Source organism: Pantherophis guttatus, chromosome 4, assembly GCF_059756535.1.
Source record: "Pantherophis guttatus breed Tessera chromosome 4, ASM5975653v1, whole genome shotgun sequence".
NCBI lineage: Eukaryota > Metazoa > Chordata > Lepidosauria > Squamata > Colubridae > Pantherophis > Pantherophis guttatus.
In genome coordinates, this window is record NC_142066.1 from 105,464,790 (window position 1) to 105,479,826 (window position 15,037).

The following is a 15,037-nucleotide window of genomic DNA, read 5'->3' on the forward strand; positions in this document are numbered from 1 at the left end:
AAAACAATATGTGAAAAGAAATGGAAATACCAAAAGGACACACCCGTAATTTGAATGGTTTTAGATGAAGAGGGAGAAGCTGCCTAAATTTAAAGCTGCCTCCTGAGTTTTAGTCAAATGCCCTTTTTTGCTGGCTATCTTGGCTGTGGAACATATTTGTCTTTTGCTTTGAGTGAAGAATGGGAAGAGTAAGGTGGAAATCTCAAATCCTAGCAGTTGTGTTAACCAAGTTAAAACAAATAACCAGATTTCCGAATTGGAAGCCATACTGACCAGTAAACTAAGCACGTGAGCTGCATACGCAAAGCCCCTAAGGCAAAATGGGGCTTGAGGCAACGTGCGAATACAGGCTTTTGTTGGCGCGTATGTTTATATTTCAGAAACCAAGTTTGTGAGACTTACTTCTACCCAACGTACATTTGCATTGCTTATGACCGCCCCTTGGGAGTGCTAGACTTACTATCTCAACCACCATGAGGACTCCAGGAATCGTCTTCAGAAATTCTTTGTCGTAGGCGAGCGTGCTGGATCTGGACGTGAAAGTAGTCGCAAAGGAGCTGCTGGTTGTGGTCACCATGTGCGAACGAGCGCGCTCCTGCTGGCTCTCGCGGGGCGTCTGTTCCATCTTCAGCGGCAGCAGGACACCGTCGAGAGCTTGACCGCCAGCTACCGCTGGCAGAGACAGGCTCTTCAACCCAAAGGCTCTGGACTTGCGGCCGAAGGTTGGTGTCCGGAGAAGCAAATTACACCCAGGGCTGTTAGGAAGGTGCAGGTTTTGGCGCAGCGTCCGCAAGCGTCGCTTGTGAAAAGCCCCGCCGGCGGGAGTCCTGGGGGCAGAGCTAAGGGGACGCACGCGGGCGAGGAGGGAAGAGGCTTTCGTCACCTGGGGCCGTACAGTTTGGGGAGGGGTCGGGGAAAAGGAAAAAGAGGGTTACGCTAGTTCCAAGTGCTATGGTTGCCTGCTCCAAATTGGGTTGGTTGGAATTTTGTCAGGCTAATAAGAAACGTTATCTTGACCGTCTTCACTATTGACTGGGAAGGCTTAACTGGGTAAGCGTCTCTGAAGTCAGTTCGAATTCCGAAAGAGGTAATAGAGATATAGTTGGGTAGAAGAGAGATCTTGAAGGATTACATCAGAAAATGCATAATTGTTAATCAGTTATCTCCTCCACCTTCTCCTGTTCTCCCTTATGATTGTTAGCGACGAGAATAACAAATTCAAAACCAGTTGCAGATACAGACAGGCTCCCTTATTTTCTAGGAAAACATAAATTTCTTACATTCTCTTTGATTTTTATTACTCTTGGTTTTGCATTATTAATAGAACAACCGCCCCTCAGAATCTATGCGGGACTTTCAGTATAACTTTTGAATATTTTTGTGAGCCACTTTGAGTTTTAAATAGTTTGTAAAGCAGGTTGCACATTTTAATAGTAGCTAATGAAGCAGATTGTCTTTTGAATACAGGCGTGTACTGTATGCTTGGCAAACCAAGCAGACAATACAAAGACTATATATTTGATCAAACTCAGCATTAAAAAATTGGACATTAATGCATTACCCCAATGTAATGCCAACTCCCAATTTATCATGTGGCACTCCTAGTACATGGATAATTAAACAGGCTGATATTTAACAGAATTGTAGACTTTTAACAAACTTACACGACCAATGTATACTTCTCTTGTTTGAACAGTCTACAGTGCTATGGCTATAAGCTATATTTGGAAGTTAAGAAAAATATAAACTCCTGAAAGAGCAAATTATCCCTTTAATTTTTCCCACGGAAACTACATGATCCTGCCCATGCAGTCACTAAGAGTTGGGTTTAAATAAAAATAAACTTTACTTGCAATATGTAGCAATTTTCACACTGATGGCTTTCAGTCAAATATCTTTACATATGAAATTCCCACAATAAGCTAAGCTAAATTTGCCCAACAACAGTTTATTGAACGTATAACTGTTGATTCAGACAAGCAAACATGCTGTATTTTGGCTTGAATCCAGCCTATAGTGTTTGCATCATAGCAATTGGAGTTCATTGTTGCTTATCTCATGACTAATATTTAAAAGACACATGTTATAATCCTTCAAGGATTTGCAGTTTCCTGCCTGGTGCCCTCCTTGCTGCTGACTAGGAATTATTGGCAAGGACGGGGAATAAAGATTTTTTTTTATTCCACCTTTCTTATTTTTATAAATAACTGAGGGCAGATAACATACCTAATATTCCCTTCTATTTTCCTCACAACAACAACCATGTATGGTGAGTTGGACTGAGAGAGTGTGACTGACCCAAAGTCACTCAGCCAGTTTTCCACATGTAAGGTGTGACTGGAACTCACAATCTCTTGTTTCCTAGACTGGTGCCTTAATCAAAAAGCTGTGCATGTGGACAGTTTATTATGAGAGGATAAACAACATGTCATTCCCATGTTGATATTCTGATGTACTATGCTGTTTCTAAATCATCAGATATTTTTAAAATCAGCCCTCCATTTTGCAAATTTTAGTTTGTATCCATGACAAGGAGCTGTGGTGGCACAGTGGTTAGAAGGCAGTACTGCAGGCTACTTCTATTGATTGCTGGCTGCCAGCAGTTTGGCAGTTCGAGTCTCAGGCTCAAAGTTGTCTCAGCTTTCCATCCTTCCGAGGTCAGTAAAATGAGGACTCAGATTGTTGGGTGGAATATGCTGACTCTGTAAACCGCTTAGATGGGCTGTAAAGCACTGTGAAGTTCTATTGTTATCATACTTGTAATCCAAATGTCACCTCAGTGTTGGGATACAGATTTGCATCTGGGTCTAAGTGCCAGAACCAAAGATGCATAAGCTTGGTTAATTTTTATATAAGAATATTGGAAAACAGAGACCATGTACTTTGCGCCTCTGTGCACTGGAATCTATGCAGAGAAGCCCCTGTATTTGGCATTCTGCTTGTGGTCATTGGTCATGTTGAGAGGCTAGAGCTAGTGGACATAGTCCTATTTTATATACATTATTATGCATTTATGATTTTTATGCATTTATGATTCAACAAAGATGTATTCTTTTTTAATTCTTTTTAGGAGACATGTATGGTATTTTTGCGGAAATGTACTTAGAACAATGATAAAGAAGCCAAGATTCGTTTATAGGGCTCATTTTGTTAAGCAGGTTGTCCCAATTTAATGCTTTCTACATGTGTTGGAATAGGTAATAGTTAAGGTGCTGGACTGGCACTAAGAATACCAAGTATTACTTGACTTTCAGCCATGAATTTCAATGGGTACTTTGGGGCCAGTCTCTCTCAGACCAGGATCTCTCAGACCAGTCTTCCAGGATTACACTTTTGGGGTAAAACAGGAAGCAAGGACTTTCTCTTCAAGAATTTAGTTGCAAAAATAATTTATTTCCTATTGGACTTCATTTTTAAAATACAAAAATAAATTGCTTTCAGAACAAAACAGCTATCATTTGTTTATCCTCCCCCCCCCCGAGGAAATTTCACACCTATTTTACATTATTGTTTATTTTCACCAGTTGGCAAATTGACCAGGATTAATGTAGATTTCTTAAACATATCAAGGTTGTTATTTCACAAAGGCATAGTTTCATACCAAAAGGCCATATTGCATTTTAGTGGCTGAAATTCAGCCTAAAGACTAAATTCCTTACATCCCCTTTGTTATTCTTTTTGAACTGCACCCATTGGTAGCATTCTTTAATTTAAGGAATTCCTCTTATCCCATAATGGGTCAATTTTTCCCAGATCAATTTTGTCAGGTACAATTGTAATATTTCACTTTGCAATTACATAGTTAAGAAATATTTTTACCACTTGACCCAATCATCTTAGCTTTGTTAGAACTCAAACCAAGAACCTTGTTTTTTTGTACTGCAACTTTATTCTGACAAATAAAATTGAGAGTTGCTGAGAGATCGACAAAAGCGACATTTTTTTACATATAGATATCATCACAGACAAAATAATTAAATGCTGCCACCTGAACAATCACCTTTTTATTGCCATATAGTCAGTGAAAAAGAAGAAACCATTATTTATTTATTTATTCATTCATTCGTTCGTTCGTTCGTTCGTTCATTCATTCATTTATTAAGCTTACATGCCGCCCTCTCTCTGGAAAGGACTCAGGGCGGCTCACAACAATAAAAACAGATAAAATCAATATTAAGTGTTAAAAACCATTAAAATTCTCCTTAAAAACCTCTTCAGTCCAATCCGGCCTGGCGAAATAACCATGTCTTAAGGTCAGTGTAGATTTCTTAAGCATATCAAGGTTGTTATTTCACAAAGGCATAGTTTCATACCAAAAGGCCATATTGCACTTAGTGGCTGAAATTCAGCCTAAAGACTAAATTCCTTACATCCCCCTTGTTATTCTTTTTGAACTGCACCCATTGGTAGCATTCTTTAATTTAAGGAATTCCTTTTATCCCATAATGGGTCAATTTTTTACCTTATTATTATAATTAACCATTCAAATAAAAATGCAGCATAGTTGTTATAGTAAGTCAGTCAATGCTTCACCTATACTTGTTTCAATAAGACCTCTATCATGAGAGTTCTACATGTATATATTCATTTATGTATAAGCCTGTAAAATGTGATTGCCATTGTAGGAAGTTAGCACCCACCCCTCTCCTAGAAGAATGAAATATTCTAGGAAATATTAAAAAGGCAGCATATTATACCTCCCTGGATGAGAAAAGGAGAAACATGCTCTTGGAAAACAGCCCCCACCTTTGTTAATAGCCCCATAAAGACTGGTGTCAACCTATCTACAAGACAAAAACTTGGGACATCTTATCTACAAAAGACTTTCAGCTCCAGAGTGATAGGATTAGCCCTAACTCAAGATCCAAACCAGGACAAAGCCATTAAGCCATAATAGGAATTGCCCAAAGTCCCTTCATTACATCACCCAGCAAGATTCAACCAAGCCCGGGACTCAAGATAAACTACAAAGTTAGCCCTGCATGGCCCCATGGGAGTCTGACAACCAATCAGAATACATTTCTTACACAGGAACAGGAAGCTCCAAGGTGGGGCCCAAGAGAGGGTATAAATCGCTCTCTCACACACACACCCGTGTGCTTGATTGTCCAGGATCTCAAACTATATGGTCCTGTCCAACATTAAACCAACTTTCCAAACCCTTCCATGTTTCCAGTGTCTTTCTCCCCACATGGAACTGAACCCAGATGAACATTTCTTCTAACACCATAATCCCTAATCCTGAATTCATTTATCTAGCAGAGATATTTTATAGAGCACAAATATATATATAGATTTTATATATGTATGATGAAAAGGAATATGAAAAATTCTTGGTTTGAAAAGTACAAGTTGCATAGCTTTTTAAAAAATTAGTTTTATTCCCTGCTGAATGGAAGCAGAATGTATTTTAAATATTTTTAATGCAAGTACATTATGTTGATAATAATCCTGTATAAAAACACTAGAATATACCTAGAGCTTGGCATTCAGACAAATCAGTCATTAATAGACACATTGAAAGAAATTGTATTTGTTGTTGTTCAATCACTGACGTGTCTGAGTCTTTGCAACTCTATGGACCATAGACACCAGGCCCCCCTGTCCTCCACTGTCTCCTGAAGTTTGCCAAATTCATGTTCATTGTGTACTATACACTAAACAAGAAACTACTAAACTCATCAAAACTGTGTTGGAAGAAACATCCTTCTAGGTTCTGCTCCAAGTGGGGAAAACAGACACTGGAAACATGGAGACTGCTTGGAAAGATGGTTTAATGATGGACAGGATCACATGGCTTGAGTTCCTGAACAGAAAAGGGCAGATACAGTAAATCCTTGGGTTTTTATTCTCTCTCTGGCTCTGCATTTCTTGGGGCCCCAAAAGAATATCCTGATTGGTTGTCAGACTCCCAGGGGGTGGGGGCCTTGCTGGCTGATGGTCACATGTGCTTCCCAGGTCACATGTGGTGAGTTTCTGCTGCTATTGTGTAGAGGGCTAATCCTATCTTAGTTGGAACTTTGGCAATTCCTACTATGGCTCTGCCTGAAGGAGGCAGATCTTTGTTATGTAGAATAGACTGGCCCAGGCCTTAATGGCCCATTGACAAAGGATGGGGGGCAGGAAGGTGGGAGCTGCTTTGTCTGTAAAATATGCTTCTCATATTTCTCATCCAGGGAAATATAATATTCTGCCTTTTTTCATATTTCCTAAAATATTTCACTCTTCCAGGAAAGGGGTGGGTGCTAACTTCCTACAACTGGCAGGGCAAGTTAATGTATATAAACAGGGAGCAAACCCCACACCCACTCACATTGATGATGTTAGTTGGATAATGAAATGTCTGCAAATAAACAATCAAACTCAGCACAAAGGATTCCACATTAAGTATTGTAGAGTTACATATGTTGCCCTTTTCCAACCTGATTCCCTCCATATGTATAAAATCACAAATTATTGTCATTCTAGTTAGCAATTGATGAGCATTGTATTCCATTACATCTAGAGAACAATTTGGAAGCTGCTGGCTATAGATTAGAATACTAAGAAATTACTGTAAAACTTTCTAAAAGACAAAAGTTAAGGAAAAGAACACTAGAACAAGAAAGGCACAATTATATATTATTAGTTTGCCATGTATATAATACTTTCATGAAAAGGGACAGATATAACTCAAAATTAATCGCAATGAAACTCTTATTGGCAGCATTTTTAATATTCTTCCCAGATGATTACCAAGCTATACATGACCATGAAAGGGCACAATGGCTCAGTGGTTAAAGAGACTGACCTTGTCAGTGGGAAAGTTGACAGCCTGGATTTGAGACCCAAGTGCCATGTGATGGGGTGAGCTCCTGTTACTTGCCCCAGTTCCTGCCAACTTTGCAGTTCGAAAGCATGCAAATGCGAATAGATAAATAGGTATCACTTTAGTGGGGAGGTAACTCCATTCCGTATGCCTTGATATACAGTCATTCTGGCTACATGACATGGAAATGTCTTCGGGCAATACCGGCTCCATCTGCCAAGAAATGGAGATGAACACTGCCTCCTAGAGTCGGATGTTACTGGACAGGGGAAAACTTTCCTTTACATGACCATGAAAAGGAGAGAAAGCCACGCCAGCAATCATATAATTTTAGCAAAATCCTGCAAGAAAACTTCATTACCAAAATGGATTGGAAGAAAAAAATGGATATAAATTGCTCAACATGGCTAGGAAATATCCCCTCTCAAATAACTGGTACTAATGTACAAAAACTAGTGATTTCTAGAATCTGCTAAATTGTACTTGCAACTGGCTAAGATTTGTTCTGGCTTCATTCTTCTCTTCCAGATTCCATTTTAGTTCTACCCCTATCCTGTTCTATCCTCTTCTACCTTGGTTGTTTTGGAAGAAACCTTAAACCAGATTCTGCTTCAAGAAGGAAATATATCTAGACTTGCACCTTCCTGAGAAGAGAGAGAGAGAAGTACTGACTAAATCTCAATCTGCTATATTTACAAAGCATAAAAGATCTTTATGTTTAAGTTTTGATCACATTGTTAATATATTCTTAACATCTTCCATTAAATAGACGTACCTATCTATAAATGTGATAAATATGAAACAGCAAGGAATGTACTTTAATACATTGTACTGGTTTTTAGCAGAGGTTTAAAAGTGGCTGGTACAATACAGAGCAAAAAACAACAACAAGCTAACTTCAGGTGAATGATCTAGGCTCTGATAACATTTTAAAAACTAGCAAATGATGTTATCTTTTGATTAAACTGGAAGGTTAAGTTAAGTTAAAACTGGAACCAACAAGTGTGAACAATGGTTATGTAAATCTACAGAATTTAACTGAAGGAATACAAAAACTGAGAATACATGTACCTTTAATCTGTACTAAAGCAGAATTATTCATTATGAATACTTCAGAATGATTATACAGTGGTACTTTAGTACTTAACTGCTTTGAAACTCATAATTTGGTATTCAATGCATATTGATGGGAAAATTTTGTCCTGGTACTCATAGTTTGTTTGGTACTCAGCGCACAAGCTAGAACTTGTTCATTTTGGCTATCTTGTGACTCACTACATTATTCCTTATGGGAATAATTTATTTGATGCTCATCATTTTTGGTACTCATTGGGCCTCCTGGAACCAATTAACAATCAGTACAGAGGTGCCACTGTATATAACAAGTTCACTTGAAATGCTGATGAGTACTGAAAGGACATGTCAAAATATAAATATATTGTATACCCCAGCCAATTATTTTTATTTTCCCATGTTTTAATTTTTTGATTGCTGTTTTGGTATTTCTCCCCTTTTATTGTCTGTACCTATAGAGATAGTAAAAGTGCATTTTTAAATTAAGTGACTCTATGTATGCACCCACAATCTATCTGTCACCTTTTTCCAGTTTTTTCCAGTTTTAACTTTAAGTGTTAGACTTTAACTCCAGGATTAAATGTACTTTGATTCTAGTTCTCTGACATACAAAGTTTACAAACCCATATTTATAAGCCCTGTATCAACGAAGATTCAACACAAATACTAGCAGTAAGTAACTGCCATGAAAATCTGAATCAGCCAGTTTTCTTCATTACAGATAGACATCAGAAGAATTTGTAATATTTATTATACAGTAGATATGTGTTTGACAAACAGCTGCAAGGAGAAATGTCAGTTTCTGAAAATAGCTTTATTTATAGGTAAATATACTGTTAAGATCAGAGAAGCACCAGGGATCATATCAAGCAAGCTGCTAATGATCTAATATCACCTCCATCAAAATTGTTATATTTTCACAACATTTTCCATTTGATTCAAGACAAATCTTACTGATAATCAAGAATATGGTCCACAGGGTCTATGACAACTCACTGCCGCCACCCCACCCCGCTGGTCCCAGCCGACTCATCGCGTACAACTCACCATGGACAACTTGCCACAGGACAACTCACTGCAGGAGAAGGTAGGAGACCCCTCCTTCAGGCTCTATCTAGTCATCTCCTGTATCTCCTGTATGAATTATGACAGAAATGAAGCCTGACCATTACTGTCAGAAGTCAGGATGATTGTTAAGTGAACTACCTCATTAACAACCTCACTATCCCTGCTTCCCCAATGCATTTGTTAAATGAATTCATGGGTCGTTAAGTGGAACATGGAGTGCCTCAAGAATGGGGGAAGTGTCTGGGAAGCCTAATGTAGGCAAAAACATACCTGCATGGAGACTCCCAAAGCCTTTCCATGTGCCCTGAGATATCCCATGCTTTCCTTCCTGCCCCATACGCAGGGGTGAAATCCAGCAGGTTCTAACAGGTTCTGGTGAACTGGTAGCGGAATTTTGAGTAATTTGGAGAACCGGCCCCAGAGGGGGGTGGGAATGGAGATTTTTCAATATCCTTCCCCCAGGAGTGGGGAGAGAATGGGGATTTTGCAGTATCCTTCCCCTGCCATGCCCATCAAGCCACACCACACCACGCCCATTAAGCCATGCCCACAGAACCGGTAGTAAAAAAAAATTGAATTTCACCACTGCTGATACGCCTCTCTCTCTCTCTCTCCTGTCACAATTCTGCTCTTATTTTTTGAAGCTCCTCAGAATTCAGGAGGTCTATGTAGAGGACAGGCTGTTCTGTTTCTGGGCCATGTGGCACAATTGAGAAGAAGAAATCCTGCCAGTTTTCCTTTTGTTGCTTAGCCTTAGCTCTCCAAGTGTTAGCTATTTTAGCACTGCTAATGGTAGGGAGCTAAAGCTGGTGCTAGCAAAGAGAACAATTCCCACTGTTTTTTTTCTCATTGCCAGCATTCGCTTCCCAAATGTTAGCAGTGTAAAGCTAGCAAAGCTAACATTGAGGAAGCTAAGGCTAGTGATAAAAGGAAAACAAGCAGAATTTATTCTCCTGCATCATGTGGCCCAACAGTCCAACAACAGAGTCTTCCTTCCCTATCCTTACTTCCGAGCTCTGGATACCTTCTAAAGGTAAGTGAGCGAATGGTGATGGGGAGGAGTGTGTGGAATCCGGTGGGGTGGCAAAGCAAGCCCAGTGCCTGTAGGAATCTGGTGGGGCAGGATGGAGGGAAAATAAGTGGGCGGATGCAGTTAGTTGTAAGAATAAAATGACCACGGGTGCGCTGCACACATTGTAATTTTAAAACAGGGTCGTATGTAGCTTTTGGGTGGCTTATTGTAATTTCAAACAGTCATTAAATGAGCTATCACACCTCGAGGACTACCTGTATAGAAAGTCACTTAAATTGTATTTCTATTTGGTTGCCAACATGATGTTTTAAATTCACTTATGTATTACTTTATTGCAATCCTCCTTATTTTTTCTTGGAATTAATGGAAATACAAACATAAACTTTATGCAGACTCTCTGCACTACTTTTGCAGCTTCCAAAACATGATCTGAACTGTGCTGATGAAATTCTAAAACATCCCCTTCATAAATAGCAACATACTGTATCTCCTACAGAATGCCAACTTTGTTCCTTAACTATTCTCTTAAGAATCACTTATTACATTGTATTTCTTTTTCTGGGATATTAGTTACTTGGGTGAATTGATTTTGGTTAAATCTTTGTTTCTTTTCACTCACAAAATTTCCTTTGTCACTGATTGCCACTGCTCCCCTAGAAAACATAATAAAACCACCCATATTTAACAATGTAATAGATGAAAGCCTGTGGTAATAGCCTTCCCCTACTTTATAGTCATGAATAATATTCATTTTCAAATGTCCAGTCAGCTGCTAAGAGGACCCAATAAATGTGGAAAATTACAGAAGTACCACAATTTGACAGGTGAGAAGAGTCAGAATTCCTTTTGCCTGGCAAAGTAATCAACCATCATTATTTGGGCCTTATTAACAACAGAGAGGTTTTTGTTTTTAAATTGTATTAAATCAACGGGAAATGTCAAAATTTTTATATCTGTTATGTTGACTTTTCTTATTCTCAATCTACGAACAGCTGCAATAGTCTGCATGCAACTTTGCCAAATGTGTTATATTTAACTTTCTCCCGAGCAGAAGTTGTGTCAGCAAAAGTTTCTATCGTGAAGAGAAACCCTTGAAATATACAATTTGACTCAGGTACCGAAACATTTGCATGCTATTGAATATATGTATATGTCAGAGAGTAATAATAGTAACCAATATTATGTTATTACTGGGAAGAATGATTTCAATATAATGGAAACTTTCTATACAAAGCTAACATTGCCCCAAAGCACTTAGCAACAGTGTTTAGCATGGAAAGTTAAGAGCCATATAGCAGCTAACTAAATCACCATGTCAAAAGCACATGTGACTTTTGATGGTGCACTGGAGTATTTCATTGCAGTTTATTCCAGTTTCCTCATTACTTTCTGCCAGTCAACACAGAAAAAGAATTACTTCTGATGTGTAAATAATGAGGAATGGTGAAAAGACTCTTAAGATTCCTGCTTTGTGGAAACGAAGATAGAATCTCCATAAAATCCAAATAAGGAAATTTTTCTTCTCTGGATTTAATTTAGTTATTAGGAGCAATAGCACATCCTGGCCTTAGCGTGTCTGAAGACAACATCTTGCCACCTTCTTCACCTAACTTTTAATTTTAAAAACTATTTAACTAATAAAAAACAAAGCATAAACTTCTAGTATCTTTATTTACAAAAATGTTTTAAGCTTCACATACACCTCTTCAGGAGGCATGGACGCTCAGTGGTTAAGACATTAGGCTTGTTGGCTGGAAAGCCAGCAGCCCAGGTTCAAGACCTGAGCACTATGCAATGGAGTGAGCTCCCATCCTCGCCAGCTCCTGCCAACCTAGCAGTTTAAAAGCATGCAAATCAGTGGTGCTATTCAGCCTGTTCTATCCAGTTTGGGCGAACCGGCAGCTGCAGGAAGCTCTGCCCACCTGCCCAGATGTGATCACGTCCCGTTTTTGACATTCTGTGCATGCGCTCCCATTTATGAACCAGTAGTGAAGGTAAGTGAATACCACCCCTGATGCAAATGCAAGTAGATAAATAGGTACCACTTTGGTGGGAAGTTAACAGTGCTCTGTGATGTCATGCTGGCCACATGACCATGGAAATATCTTCAGACAGTGCTGACTCAGTGGCCTTGAAACAGGTGAACACCCCTCCTACAGCAGTGACTAGTGAAGTAAAAATCTGCAGGGACTGCTTTACCATTATACCACTTCAGGTATTCTTGGAAAATAGCAGCAATGAGAGACTGCAACCCAGTGCTTTATTTGAAATATATCCCATCCCTCTCCGCAAATTAAACTTAAGTGGCAACATGGGTCAAAAAAAGTCAATAGAAAGTCTGTGACTGCACAACTAAAGCTCTGTCCCTTTTTTATATGCATTGCAAGTGCCATTATCATTTTTTTTGATCACCCTGTGGAGACCATGGGTGGGAAAGAGCATGGGTGGGATGACTAAAAGGAGATGAATTCCACCAGTTTTGGTAGATGAGTCTTTGTGATTTGTTGAGCCCTTTTATGGTCTCAAAATTTCAAATGTGTCCATTCTTGCTTTAAATTGTTGAACATTGTAAGATATTCATTAATAGCTGCCTTAAATTCCATTAGTGTCTAAAGGAATGTAATGCTTACAGTTCTTTGAGGAGGAAACATTCTCACATTAAATAATTTAAATTGATATCACAGCAAGTGTAATTTTATAATGCACAAAAGAATGTAATTGTTAATCTGAACTAGCTGCTGCTTATATTATTTACTCATTTATGTATATATTTTATCATGAGCTGCGTGGTAGCCTAGTGGTGAAGGTGCTTGCCTCTAATTAGAAAGGTTGAGAGTTCAATACTAAATAGCGGCAGATGTTTCTCTCCTAGGGCACAAAGAAAAAATACCTTCTGCGAACTCCACATGGCATCAGGAAGGGCATCTCCCCAGTAAATGTTCAGATCCATCCAGTTGCCCCAACTCTATCCCAAATTAAGGGATCGTAAAAAGGGAGTTTTCTAATGAATTATTTTATCAATTCAACAACAAAACTTCCTAAAGAAAATATTCTTTGGATTTCAAAGTTAAAATTAAAAATGTCATCTTCTTGTAAAACAAAAATATGAGAACTCACTGGCTTTACTGCTCTGCTTTAAAGCTGTAGTGAAAGGCCTAAATTATCTAATCTGAACATATATACAGCTGCAGCTAGTCTTCGACTTACAACCACAATTAAGCCCAAAATTTCCATTGCTAAGGAAGGCAATTGTTTAGTGAGTTCTGCCCCAACCTTTTTTGTCACAGCTGTTGAGCAAATGTCTGTAAGTGAATCATGTAATGATTAAGCAAAACTGGCTTTCCATATTGATTTTGCTTTGTTGGAAGTCAGCTGGGAAGATTACAAATGATAATCATATGATCCCGGGACAATGCAACAGTCATAAATTAATGCCACTTGGCAAGTGCTCAAACTTTGATCATGTGACCATGGGGATGTTGGAACAAATGTGTGATAAACAGTCATAAGTCTTTTTTTAGTGCCGAAACTTTGAATGATCACTAAATGAGTGGTTGTAAGTTGAGGACTTTCTGTAGATACAGTAAATATAGATAACCATATCTTTCTGATCAGTACAGTGTAGATTACTAAGGATTTCTACAACCTGAATTACTGTGTATTAAACTTGGAACCTAGCTTGGACTTAGACATTGGGACTTGGATTATTCTACCCTCTATTTTTTTTTTTTTTGTTGTTGTTGTTGTTGAAAGGTGGACACTCGGGAGTCTTGGAGCTTTGGTGGACATTGGACATTCAATCTAAAAGTATTGGGACACTAGACTCTGAACAATAAATAAGAAGGATACAAATTTGGAAAAAAAAAAAAGAGAGAGAGAAGAGAGCGATCCAGATGAAGAAGAATCAACTGTAAAGTATAATTAATTGTATTAAAAGCTGATAACAAATTAGTGATTAAGAAGCATAAAAAGCATTAATATTAAATGTACTGTTTGTGAAATTTCATATATAATCCTATATACCATATATATAACTGTTAACTTAATTTCATATTTATCCTAAATATATATTTATATTAGTGCTATATTTTACCTCGGTAGTTAAATATTATATTGTTTTGTATGTTTAGGTTTGAAAAATTACATTAGATAGATTAATTGAATCTAGGATAGAAATTAAGAGTAATTGATTTGATAAATAGTAATTAATAATAAATTCAAATTAGATAGTAAGTAATTAATTATAAGGATAGCTAACTGATGAATTGCTGAAGTATTAGACTTTTCCCTCACTCCCTCCCCTTATATTTTACCCCATGCTTAGAGAGTAATATAGGCCAGATAGCCATCATGAATTGAAAAACTCTGTAAAATATTGAAAAGTGAAAAATAGAACTTATAGATAAATTTATATATAGACAGTGATAGTGTGACAAAGGAACTCACTTTGGTTACTTATCTCCCTGGGATTACTGGGATTATTGGGATTACTGAAAGCCACCAATCAAACATAAATACTAAAAGAAATAGAACAGCCCAAATAGTAATCAGTATATGAAATTCTGGGAGAAGATAATAAAAGAAATACAAATGGCAACTACAAGTTCAACAACAATCTCTAAGTTAAGTAAGAAAATACCATCAAGCCAGATGATACTCATGGCCTCCCCAGCACAACAAAAAACAGTTGAAGCCACGGAAAAAGATAAAGCAACTCCCACCCTTAGTATGCAAAACATTCACTCCGTACTAACAATGATTCAGGAAGGAATGAATAAAATGCAAGAGACCATGGTCTACAACCATGAGGAGACAAGGAAAAATCATGAGGAATTTAGGATGGATGTGGGAGAGATAAAGGATAATATTAGGAACATGGATGAGAAGATAGGAAAGATACAACATAAAATAGAGGAAAATGAACAGAGGATTTATAAGGTGGAGGAGAGAATAGAACATACAAATAAGAGAATGGAGAAGATGGAATACAACCAAGCGGCCACAAATAAGGATTTAGAGGACACGGTATCATATCTTGAGATGGAGAAGGCATC

The 15,037-nt window shown here is 38.0% G+C and overlaps 2 protein-coding genes across 4 annotated transcripts in view; one reads left to right on the forward strand and one right to left on the reverse strand.

Annotated features, from left to right (window-relative positions):
* CMTM8 (CKLF like MARVEL transmembrane domain containing 8) overlaps positions 1-625 on the reverse strand; it is a 51,983-nt gene extending 51,358 nt beyond the window's left edge. Inside the window, exon 1 of the mRNA XM_034404003.3 lies at positions 461-625. Within this exon, the coding sequence (XP_034259894.1) occupies positions 461-625 (165 nt within the window). The remainder of the gene's footprint in view (positions 1-460) is intronic.
* Positions 509-15,037, forward strand: part of LOC148114279 (uncharacterized) — a 33,281-nt gene continuing 18,752 nt past the window's right edge. Inside the window, exons 1-5 of one of the 3 annotated variants that reach the window (XM_087894249.1) lie at positions 509-722; positions 7,337-7,472; positions 8,862-8,969; positions 11,035-11,097; positions 13,737-13,893. In XM_087894249.1, coding sequence (XP_087750375.1) covers positions 13,877-13,893 — 17 coding nt within the window. In that variant the 5' untranslated portion in view covers positions 509-722; positions 7,337-7,472; positions 8,862-8,969; positions 11,035-11,097; positions 13,737-13,876. Of the gene's footprint in view, positions 723-7,336; positions 7,473-8,861; positions 8,970-9,806; positions 9,984-10,975; positions 11,098-13,736; positions 13,894-15,037 lie in introns of those variants that run through there. The other 2 variants (XM_087894251.1, XM_087894250.1) reach the window with 2 other exon arrangements.